Source organism: Helianthus annuus, chromosome 13, assembly GCF_002127325.2.
Source record: "Helianthus annuus cultivar XRQ/B chromosome 13, HanXRQr2.0-SUNRISE, whole genome shotgun sequence".
Lineage (NCBI taxonomy): Eukaryota > Viridiplantae > Streptophyta > Magnoliopsida > Asterales > Asteraceae > Helianthus > Helianthus annuus.
In genome coordinates this window covers 170012063-170024929 of record NC_035445.2, presented here as the reverse complement: position 1 = coordinate 170024929, position 12867 = coordinate 170012063, and the positions used below count along the sequence as shown (strand labels likewise).

The 12867-nt window shown below is 35.9% G+C and overlaps 1 protein-coding gene and 1 pseudogene across 1 annotated transcript; one reads left to right on the top strand and one right to left on the bottom strand.

Annotated features, from left to right (window-relative positions):
- Nucleotides 1-819: 819 nt before the first annotated feature.
- Nucleotides 820-3157, top strand: LOC110900169 (annotated as a pseudogene).
- An 898-nt stretch (nt 3158-4055) lies between these two features.
- LOC110900168 (putative disease resistance RPP13-like protein 1) lies at nt 4056-11496 on the bottom strand. Its single transcript, XM_022147077.2, has 6 exons — nt 7496-11496; nt 6709-6888; nt 6494-6622; nt 5172-5411; nt 4862-4998; nt 4056-4707 (listed from the first exon to the last, which is right to left on the bottom strand). The coding sequence occupies exon 1, from the start codon at nt 11463-11465 to the stop codon at nt 7503-7505; it is 3963 nt and encodes a 1320-aa protein (XP_022002769.1). The 5' UTR covers nt 11466-11496; the 3' UTR covers nt 4056-4707; nt 4862-4998; nt 5172-5411; nt 6494-6622; nt 6709-6888; nt 7496-7502.
- Between the last annotated feature and the right edge of the window lie 1371 nt (nt 11497-12867).

Here is a 12867-nt window from a genome sequence, read left to right as displayed (position 1 = left end):
TGAAATTTGAAAATTTTAATTTATTTTTAGTTATTAGTTTTTTACTTTAATATTTAAAGGTTTATATATTTAAAGGTTTTTTTTTAATTTATCACCCAACCCCTCACCCTTTGGCCCCACCACCTGACAACATGCATTTCAATATGCATTCTTCAACAAATATGCATCTCAAATACACAGGGAAAAAAATGATACCCACAATAGAAACAAATAGATGAGGTGGTACCCGCACGCGACATGTAGTTAATTTTACCATTTCATATACACTAGGTTGTTGCAATAGGCCGTGCGTTGTGGTTGCAACTCCTTAGTTGTTTATAGTTGGCAACACGTTATGTGATGTGTTAACCATATGAAAACGAATGTTTCAACGTATCCAATATAACCGAGTGTAACATATATGAGCATTGTGTTTACATTGTACGATGATGACATTAGTTTGTGGTACCCGCACGTGACATTACACGTTGTATACTTTTTTCACACGTTATGTGCGTAGCATTAACATCATTAACATAAAAAATAGTGTGTGTCGGTCATTGCGGGGTAAAGTCATAAAAATATTTTAGACAAGGATAAAAGAAAGTATAGTCATGTGTTATCAAGGAGAGGGTTAAAGTTGTTAATTATCAAAAGCTAAAAGTGAATATGTAACTTGCTTAAAGACGAGAGATAAGAGAGTGAAGTTGTAAAAGTTTGGTGGTATTAATTTATTGTGAAAGTTTGGGGGAGTTTTGTTTATATGTTAAAAAATGTTTGAAGGTGTTTATGTCCTATGTCAAAAGTTAGGGGGGTGTCTTGGTCGGTGACACACCGTCTTCTTTAATTTCCCTTCCCTGTTCCATTCCAGGTGAGTTTAGTAATTAGTTTAGATGAGAAAAACACTGCTGGAATGGAGGAGAGATTCAGTTGATTCATCTGCTGCAAATGATTAGGTGCATGCGTGCGTTCGAACCACCACTTTTCCCCATAATCACCCTCCCAAAAAGTAAACTATACCTCTGTTCTAGTTCTAGTTCTAGTTGCTGTTTTAATTTCAATCGTTGCCCCCTTTGTGGGTTTGCTTTTGATTGTAAATTTCTGCTATTTCTTGTTCGTGTTTTTTTTTTTTTTTTTTTTTTTTTTTTTTTTGCGATTGATTTATGAACTAGAGGGTGTTTTGTGTTCAGTTCGTAGGGTTTTTTTTTTCCGCAGATGTGAAATTGGGGACGTTTGTTGTGCTGTTGTACATTTATTAGTTTTGTTTTTGCTTGTTTTGGAAGAGATTTTTAGGTATTAAAGTTTACATGCACACCAGGTGTTTGGTTTAATGCCTCAATGAAAGATGCCTCTTTCTTCATTCATGTGTATTCCAGAGCTTCTTTTGTATACTAGATCGACATTCATGTTGTAGTATCCAGTAGATCATTTTTCATGTCCAAATTGGGGACGAGTGCTAAATTAGGGTTCTTGAACCTAAAAGTCGAGGTTTTTGATTTAATTGATTCAAAGAAAAAAAAGTTTGTAAATAACAGCTTATATGGATGTCGATATATACCTAGACTCATATTTACATATGGATAAATTTCACATACCCTTGAACGAGTGACCCACTGACCCGTTTCTTTTTCAGGAAAGTTTATGAGCTTTTATTAACTAATTATGTTATTTGTTCATAAAGTAGAAGTTTAGTTTGATGGCTGTGTGTAGATTTGTATGTTGCATCATACGTACCATGCATGCAGATTGCTTTTGGAAATGGTCACTTAATCTGTTAATTGGACTATATCTATGTGATTCTTTTGGATATTTTAGGCTGCTAATGTTCACTTTGAAAGTAGTTTAAAAAGTAGGTATGTTCTGATTTTTTTATTTTCAACATCAGTTAGTTGTTAGCTGTTATTCATACAAACCCTATAGGTTCTTTTATATCCATAATTTCATTTTATTAGATTAGATTACTTTTTGCTATTTGTTTTATTAATATACAACACCTTAATTATTTTTGTGTCCTAGGTTACCTTTCTAATACTGCTATCTTTTACATGACCACTCACTCTCTGTTCGATTAGGTTAAACTGAGAGTTGTGTGTGTGTATAGGGATACCGATGGGAGTAATGGTCAAGTCATCAGTCAACATCGGATTGAAAACAGGGTACTCTGTTTTGGTCACCGTAGCAGCCGGTTTCGTCGGAATCCACATCAGCGCCGCCTTGAGATGCCTTGGTGACTACGTTTTAGGGTTATACAATTTTAACAGTTATTACGGTCCTACCCTCAAAAGGGCTCGTCAACATGTGTGGAAAAAAAGTGGGATTTTCATTGTGGAAGGGGACATAAAGGACACCGGTTTGTTGAACAAACTCTTTGAGGTAGTTCGTTTTACTCATGTTATTTATTTAGCTGCTCAAGCTGGTGTTAGATATGCAATGCAGAAACCCAAAATCTTATACTCATAGTAATATTGTTGGTTTTGTTATTGTTCTTGAAGTATGCAAAAATGCAAATCCACAGCCTGCAATTGTTTGGGCATCTTCTAGTTCTGTTTATGGGTTGAATACAGAAGTACCCTTTTCGGAAGAAGATCGAACGGATTTTATACGCTTCAACGAAGAAGCGGGTGAAGAAATAGTTCATACGTATAATCATATTTATGGGTTGTCTTTGACGGGTTTGAGGTTCTTTACGGTTTATGGACAATGGGGTAGACCTGATATAGCTTTTTTTTTTTTTTGCTAAAGATATCTTGAAACGAAAATCGATTCCCATTTTTGAGTCTGCGCGTGATTTTACTTATATTGATGAAGGGTTGTTTAGGTGCTTTAGACACCGCTGAAAAGAGTACGGGAAGTGGTGGGAGGAAAAAAGGGGTGGCTCAGTTTAGGATTTTTAATTTAGGGAATACTTCGCCTGTGCCTGTTTCGGAGCTTGTTAGTATTCTGGAGAAGTTTTTGAAAGTGAAAGCGATAAGACGTGTGATGAAGTTGCCTAGAATTGGTGATGTCCCGTTTACTCATGCGAAAGTTAGTTTGGCGCAAAGGGAGTTTGGCGTTGAGGAAGTTTGTTAAATGGTACGAGAAGTATTATGGTTCAGGAAAGAAGAGTGATCACTGAGGCGCAATACAACACATTGATGCAAAAAGTTGTAAGCTTGTTCTTGAATTCTTGTTTCTTTTGATATATTCGCATGATTGCATGATTGATTTGTTACTCCTGCACTTTCCGAAAACAAATTATCTCATTTTCAACTGTTGGTATACGATTATGCATCAAGGAGGAAAGAGGGATCTCACACGATGAACAAGTTTCTGTGGTCCATCGGGGTCTTCTTTTGAGAACTTTGTGTTCTTGTTAACTCGCGCGAATGTAATTTATTGTATTAGTATTATTGTAGGATTCATGGCTAATAGAGCAAATTTTATTTGGTTGGATTTGTATCATTTTATGGTATTCAAAAATATAGAACACATTAGTTTAAGTGTTGTGATGTTTCTTGTTTAGTTTCTTGATTGAAGGTTGACTTGCAGTGTGTATGTGTTTTTTTCTTTTCTTTTTATTATAAATTTCTTGATATGAGTTTGGTTTTTGTGATCTCCTGATACATTTTTACATTCAGCATGACTTTATGATTTCCTTTGTTTTGTTACCTCTTTACTAATCTTTCTTTTTATTGTAATTTGTCAACTGAAGTTGCTAGTATAGGGTTATCAAACAATCGTGTCGTAATAGTAGCTGTGCATTCTTGCCATCTAAATCGCAATCACCAGTTGTTACATAAATCTATTAACAACCTAGGGCAATAGTTGTGTAAACTTTACAGGTTATGTCTACTTTGTTTATCCACTATTTATAAGAGATTGCAACTGCATGAATACCTTCCGAGTTACTACCAAGAGAATTAGATCTTTCTAGGATACATTGTTGTTGGAAAATTAAATTTGTGTGCATCACAATCAAGCTAAAACTTACTAATACCCTACATTCAATGTGAGTTAGTTTGCAGCGGGATATTAGTTAATCAATGTGCAAGGTATCACTGTTTCATCGTCAACTGGCGCAAAACAATAAACAAGAGTAGAAGAACAATTGCTATAAGCACAAGGTATTCATCAAAATCGATTGTTTCAATACATCATGTAAAACTAGTTATAAATTAAAATTGAATTTAAAGATGGTTTTCTAGCTAACGCTCTAGCTATGAAGAGGGTGACATGCAAATATTCTCTGAATTTGCACACATAAGTTCATGCACCGACTTCACACTCAACTGCTTGACACATTAAACTATGGGGCCAAGTGATAATAATATCAATGCAAACTCGTGTATCTATATTCTTGTCGAGACGTACGAAATTGACAAGTGAGAATTATGTATAACATCCTCTCAACAGATTGTCTTCGTCAAATGACATCATAGGCTAGTTCCATAATCCTCATTAGTGGTAACTTACCATCAGAGGTAATCTCCATTAATTCTTCATCAATTATAAGTTCCTTGAATTTTTTTTTTTGAACGGCAAATTTGGATCACTGACGGACCACTGGAGTATCATCGTGCCACCAGCGGAACCACCCGATCATATCCATCTCCACTAGGCATAATGCCTATACACCAATTCAGGAGGAAACCCAATAAATATGGGAAAACCCCCTTTGTGGGAATCGAACCCAAGACCTATTGGTCCCAAAGTCTTATCCCACCACCAAGATGCCTTGAAATTGACAGCCTAAAAAACAACGAATAAATATCTAGTTAAAAAATCCAGCCGTTTTTTACAACCAAGCGAAATTAATTAAAAATGCTTAATTGGGGAAAACATTGACTTCAAAATCGGAGCTCTAGATGACGAAATTGGGTCCCTGAGAGTTGGGAAAACTCACCTATAGCATTTGTCCACGCGTGTGGCTTGTTGAGACATTTGTCCATTACTTATCCTCGTATAACTTCAATTTGTCCAGTTGCACCAAATACGAGTCTGCAGTCTGCTAGATCATGGATTAGCTCCGTATCCCTATCACTTAATAATAATAATAATTATTATTTTTGTATAAATTTAGACAAAAAGATCTTTGGATTGATCCAATCCGATCCATTTTGAACGACTCCAACAACTACTAGTAACCATGTTAATTAGTCAAAGTTTTGGTTAAGTTAAAGAATGAGAAATTGCTAAATATTTGAGTTGCATACCACTGAGATGCAGGATAGACTCGCGAGAGTTTTGTTCCAAGTTACATGAAGCTTATCTTGAATTTGTTTCTCATGTTTGCTGCTTCTTTGATTTCTTATTCAACCATATCTTGAATCTCAGGATGTTTCAAGAGCATGTAAATGAACCAAAATAATGGAAATAGATGTAGCCTCCTTTCCACCAATTATGAAGTATTTTGGATGTGTGTTGTTGATTTGCAGAATATCTTCTTTCTTCAACTGCAATTAAAAAACTTCAAGGGTCAAACATTACACTTTGATATTAATGGCCTAACCCATTAACGGATATAACTCTTTTATACGTTAATATTTTTTTTTTTTAAATTACACCGTACTAACGAGCATTTCATTCTCTTTAATTCGAGCACCCCATTGCTATAGTTTCCTTAAAACAATTACAGGATTTTGAATACCCGTTAGTTCATTACGTGATTTTGAATACCCAGCACATGACTACGTGATTTTGAATACTTATTACGTGATTACACATTCAGTATAAATCCACTACGTGATTACACGTTCAATATGATTAAAAAAAATTATTAACATATGAAAAAGTTATAGCCGTTTGAAAATCAAGGGGGAAGGAGTTCAAGTGGGAAAGGACCAGAATACCCTTTTGCTATTTGTTTCTTCAATTGTTTGAATCTCATATTTACGAAAATGCCACTGGATTACTTTGAGCCATTGATCTTAAAAGATCAATGGCTTAAATACTCACATATGCTTCGTACAAGACTCGTCTTGTATAGAAGCCAACCTCTATTTATTTTATATTCAATTCAATTATATACAACAAATAAGCTATGGTCTCAACCAAATAATATGTGTGACACATAATATAATTCTGTGATATTTAGATGGGCTCAACCAAATAATGTGTGTGTAATATAAATAATATGTGTGTGAAATATAATTCTGTGATCTTTTAGGCATAAAAAAATATATTAGGAGGGGGAACCTTATTTACATTTTACCCCAAAACTTACAAAAGAATAGGAACAACCATACAAGTGGTTCTAAAGTTATTACGACATAATCAAAACACATGTTACTTTTTAAACACTCCTTTAGAAAATGTTTAGACGACTATTCTAAATAGTATATTTTCTATAATCATAGTTAAAACATGAATTGGCCATAAGGTCAAAAGAAAACTAAAATGTTTGTACCAAAGTCCAACACTCCAACCCGCCTCAGTTCAACCCTACTAAAAAGTCAACAATATTATTAACCCGAACCTGTTTTAACTCGTTATCCAACCCACCCATAATTTTTATGGGAAAAAAGTATAAGCTTACCAGAAATGATCTTGTCCATCATCAAGCACTTTGACCCTTTCCTTTAACTTAGCCTCTGGTCCGATGTTTGACAATTTCTTAAGACCTTCACTTTGAATATTGAATCCAACTGATTTTCATGAATAAATCCTGTGTTATATCATGAATACTAATAATCAAAACCAGTTTGTTATATTATGGGGTAGTCAAATGTTGTTGACTTAAAAGGAACTTACACTTATGTCATCGACACCTTGTCTGTTATTAGCTGATTCGGTAATTATATGCGCGAGTTTTACTGCACTTTACTCAAGATAACCCTGAAAATTCACACCTTGAGACTTTTCTCTGTTCTTGAATATGACCTGGTCAACTGTGAATGTTCCATCACCCAGAAGATCCTTTAGGATATGTTCCTGCAAAATAACTCCGCAGTAAACAAAATGCCTAAATTAATCAAACCAAATGCAGATCTAAACTCTGATTAGCTAATCACAGACTTCATATCAAGTATTAATACAACTAATCAAATTAGCTATGTTTTTTTTATCATAACTCCGCAGTAAACAAAATGCAGATCTAAACTCTGATTTGTATCTTCAACTTTGTAATGGAGACTCGAAGTAACTTCAATCAAATTTCATTATCTATTACTATAACACTTCAACAATCACACAAATCAACTGTCTAACAACTTAAAATCGCACCCTATCAACCTACAAAAGCAAGATCAACAAAACTCACAAACAAAACAATAATAATAATTCGTTGGCAAGTTTAACTCACGAAAGTTAAAATTAGTACCTACACATTGTGAAATGAGTTCCAACGTATGATGCAGCTACATAATAGTTTAAACTCACGAAAACTGATTTCAACATATAAATTAATGTGATCATTAAAATTCAAGTTTAGGTTTTGAGCAACAAATCCTATTCCAAAAAAAAAAAAAAAACACGCACATGATGTCTGAGAATACCAGTTTATCATATGGAAATCAGAGGGTATTTAATTAACAAGTACCTCCAGTCTATATTTCAATGCAGGGGATATGAGAGATGTGTGGCCAGTAGTGGGAGCCTCTTCCTTCACACCTTTCTTTCAATTTTGGGCATCTCCATATTCTCAAACTCAAAAGTGAAGGTAACAGCGTCTCTGGTAGATCGTTCACCTTTGGGCACATGCTAATTGAAAGATGTTGAAGGGATGTGAGGTGTTGGAGTCCCGTTGAAAGTGATTCCAGATTATCAAATCCGAATATTAACAAAGTCGTAAGAGAAGAAGGGAGAAGGGGGGACAATTGACTAAAATTCCTCACATTGGGTTCATGAAATAATCTTAGGTCAACAAGTGAAGCAGGGAAATTCTGATAGCCCCATTCTGAGATGGGCTTTTTCAGCCCCCCTGTTACAAGGAACCACAAATTGGGAGGCCAAAGACCACGAGGAAAGGAAGCATCAATCATTGGACACTCACGGATTTTCACAACTTTTAACATGGTGAGATTGGATAGCTGAAGGTCAGGAAATGACTCCAGATTTTCACAATCTGTTGTGCTCCAACTGATCAGATTTGGTAGCTGCAGGTCACCAAATGCCTTCATGTTTTTGCAACCTTCTATCTCCAGTTCTGTGAGATTTGGCAGATGGAGGTTAGGAAATGACTCTATGCTTTCACAACCTTCTATTCTCAACCTGGTGAGCTTTGATAGCTCAAGGTCAGAAAATGATTCCATGTTTTCACAGTCACGTATGTACAACGATGTGAGATTTGATAGCTGATGAAGATCAGAAAATAACTCCATGTTTTCACAACCTCTTATTGACAAAGAGGTGAGGTGAGTGGAGTTACTCAATTGATTTATTGTAGTAAGTGACTTGAGATTCTGCCCTCCTCCACCTGTTGTTGTTGTTGCTCTTGGGAAGGAGACATCTATAACTGAACTACACCACTTGATCACTAAACTCTCAATGCTATTTGGACAACACAAACGCTCCATACTTTCACAACAACGTACTTCCAAAATCCTTAGAGATGATAGGAGGTCGCTCCCAGTGTTATCCTCATCCTCCTCTTTCTCTCCTAAACTCACCAATTTTTTACAATCCCTTACCTTCAATTCCTTTAAATTTACAAGAACTTTACTTGCCTCTGCATCTGATTCCCATAGGTATCTTATCTCATCACAATTTTGTATGAATAACTCTTCAACCGCCCCAAAATTCACTATGACACCTCTCCACACCTCATCCGTAAGCCCTAAAATTGATTCTATTTCCAATTTAGTGGTTGATGAAGCTGCCTGAACCAGACTTCTCAGCACACTTTCACCACATCCCTCCATCCTCAAAACTCTTATTGAAGGTAATGCTTCAAGTGAGACATCAATCAAATCGGGACATTTGATTATTTGAAGCTCTCTAAGGCATGGAAACATTGCCTCGCTATTGGTTGACCATACCTCCCAACTCGACATATCTTCAAACTTTAGAATTTCAAGTGAAGGGAAGGTAACATCAGTAGTCCTACTTAACTCCAAACTGATGACTTTAACATCATCCATTCCTTGAATCAACAACTCCTTAAGTGCAGGTAACTGCCCAAGCAGCGGTAGAGATGTACATTTTCTACAACCCCGTAGCGACACATGAACCAATTGATGAAAAGTGGGATCCCCGACCCAACATGGAAACTCTACTCCCCCGTAATACTCAACTTCAAAATGTTTCAACGTATCAGTGTGTGGCTTGAGCTCAGCAAGAACCTCCTTCTCAAGTGATCCTCTCTGTGAATCATTACCCCATTTCATCTTTAACTTAGTAAGCCTTTTCTGAGATAGGTTTGCCTCCCTTGCATGCATTGGGATTTGCACTTTCTGCAATCCTTCAATGGAAAGTTCCCCACGTAAATTCTCTAATCCCTTAAGCTTGGTTATTGCAAAGTCACCGTCTCCTCCAACGATGACCTTGGGGAGAGTTTGTAAGTTTTTTAACTCACCAATTCCCAAGGGCAGCTTCTTCAAATGCGGAGTATCCCTGATGTCAAAATGCCTCAACTTTTTGAGCTTTAGGAAGCTTTTAGGCAATGTACTCAAGCTCTTACAACCAAAAACGATCAATGTTTGTAAATTGTAAAGATTACCAACATTCTCAGGTAACTTTGAGATATTTGTTCGAGACAAATTAAGATACCTCAAGTGGTCCAAACTACAAATGGAATCCGGTACCTCATTTATGTCAAAACGGCTCAAAGAAAGAACCCGTAACAGTGTTAGCTGAGGAAGTAAGTCAACCAAAATTTTATTGGATATGTAAAACTTGTTCCAGCTTTGTTCTACCCCAACATATACAGCTAACAGTGTTCTCAAACTTCTTGCTCTTGGAAATGCCTCAAACTTCTGGAAACCTACATAGTCCTCACGCATAAATGACATATGTCGGTACTTGCCTAAAGCTTCCTCTGCCATCTCCGTCTGATTGTCAAACCTCAAAAAATATTCTCCAGCAACAAATGTGGCCAAGTCGTTCATGAGATCATGCATCACAAAAAAGGGTTCGCCACTAGGTGCGGGTTGAAAAAAGGACCTTGATAGCAATTTCTCAAAATATTCATGGCCCAAGCGTTCTGGTGACTTGTTTGCAGTTGACTCGTTCAGATACCCTTCAGCTATCCATAGTAATATCAACTCCTCCTTGTCAAACATAAAGTCCTTTGGGAACAAAGAGCAGTATGCAAACAAGCGCTTCAAATCAGCAGGAAGATCATGGTAGCTTAGCCTTAGGGCTGGAACAATTGCATCAGCATTTTCTAAATCCCATATCTTACTTTTCAACACGTCATCCCATTCTTCTCCCTCGGTTTTTGTTCTGAGTAACCTTCCAATTGCCTTTAAAGCTAAAGGCAAAGCACCACACTTTTTCACGATACCTTCAGCTTGTGGTTTAAGTGTTTCATGCGAATCAAAGTTATCTACATCTAATGCATGTAGAGCTAACAAAGACAAAGCATCTTCATGCGACAAACTCTCGAGATTGTCTACATGATTAAAACCTATCTTTTTAAGCAGATCCTGCTGGCGCGTTGTCATGATTACCCTACTTCCAGCAGCCCCAGAATGAAATGGACGCACTAGTATTTCCCAATCATCATAGTTTTGATTCCACACATCATCAAGTACTAGCAGAAATCGTTTGTCCTTAAATTGCTCTCTAAGAGCAATTTGAAGCTGATTTACATCTTTGAACTGTTTGTTTTCTGTAGCCACACATTCAAAGATGGTTTCACTTATTTTGAATACATCAAACTCATCGGAAACACAAACCCAAGCCATGAGTTCAAAGTGATCCTTCACCCGCGTATCGTTATACAATATTCTAGCCAGAGTGGTCTTTCCCACTCCACCCAAACCAACTATGGGTAAGATACTAAAGTTTTCCTTAGATGATTCACCTACTAACAACTGGTTGAGCAATTTCTTTGTCTCAACTTCTCTTCCAACAACATCACGTTCTGGCAAAGAGGTTTCGTTTCTTCTATTAGTATTAATTTTTGGCTTTTCACCTTTCACAATCAAACCAGGATTTTGTTTTTGTAGATGTTGTAACTTGGTGGTAATACTGTCTAACTTGGGACTCAGCCTATGACTTAGTGAGAAGTTTGTGCAGCAAGTTGGGATGAGCTTTCTTACCATACTGGTGCTTGCTTCTGATTCCGGGGTCAGCTCACGATGCATAGCTTCAGTAGCGACATCATCGAGCACGTCATCGATATCGTAAGCCAGATGTTGGAGACTATTGAGCCATAGTCTGACAGATTCATCAGTGATTTCCTTGTGAGAGGCATCATTAAGCAGAGCTTGGATCTGGGACAACGTGCTCCCCAGTTGCTTGAGCTCTGAGTGAATATTCTGGGAACGAGCATATCTCTTGAAGGCTTCATCGGCTAGCTTCTCAAAAATGACTTTGACGAGGGCAGCAGCAGCAGCTTCAGCCATTGTTAACAGACAGTGATGATGAAAAACGAGAATATTTGGTATGTGTGATATTTGATAGAACGACAAGAGTGTAGATAATGATAGAACTCACAGCTGCTTATAGTGATTGTATCCATGTTCTTGCTTAGCTAGTGGACATTTTTTAACAATTCTTTTGTAAGGAATAGCTGTCAGCCACATGACAACCTCTTGGTTAGTACGTTTTATAATACTTAATGGATTAAATTAATGACAAGTTGCCAACGTTTACTTTACATTCACATGCTTTCCCGTGTATTGTGGCTGTATTTAAGCTCATCGATTTTTTAATGAATATTTTAGTATAATATTTATATTAAATTCTTACGCAATTCACATGCTCATTGAATATTGAATAGTCATCATAAATAACTAAAACCATAAAAAAACATAATGACATTTAATTAAAAAGTTAGGTTAAGCGAATTTACATTAAATCGATGATAATCAGAGTTGAAGTGAGAGCGGTGATGATAAAGTGAATGGAAACTGTAATTACAAGTATTACACGTCCGTCTCAACTAATATTCTTCACCTTTGCTGTTGGAAAATGTAACTCGTTTGAGTCACGTTGGAGATTGTTGGTTAAGTTGGGCCGAGTCCAGCTTGTTATATAAGTCACTTAAGGCCAAACTAATATTAGATTATCCACACTCAAAACCTAATCCAATCTTTAATAAAAAAAACTAATTTTTCTTTATTCCGTATACACAAGTTACAACCCAACACAACCCAAGTCAATTTTTGAAACACATTCACAACCCAACCCAACCCAATCCAACCTAAATTTTTATCAATTAATTGTAACATATGGTTATTTTTATTGTATTAAAAATAATAATATTAAAAACAATTAGTTTTATTTCAAAACAAACAAAAGTTATTTATTTGGGCAAATTACTTTTTTGAGTCCCTGTGTTTTATGGGTTTTAACTAGTTGAGTCCAAAAGCAAAAAGTTTAACGACCTGAGTTCCCATAAACATTTTCTTTAACCATTTGAGTCCAAATTTCTAACCCAGTTAGAATTTTGTTGTTAAGTTTTATTAAATGACCAAAGAAAAAGAATATATAATTATTATTATTATTATTTTTGTTATCATCATTTAATTTAAAAATCATATATATCATCATCTTCACCAAATGGATCAACAAACCTAATCTTTTCAACCATATTCAACTCATATCACCTACTCTATTGATGTTTGGAGGAATCGCTTTACCTGTTGGATGTCACAAATCAAATCATCACTACAAAATCAAATCACTATGCAGGAAACAGTTTATGTATAGATATTTTTATGATGAATAAATAATCACAACAATAGGCAAATCGTTTACATATAAGCATTCCGAACCGACTTACCCCATATACACAAATTACAC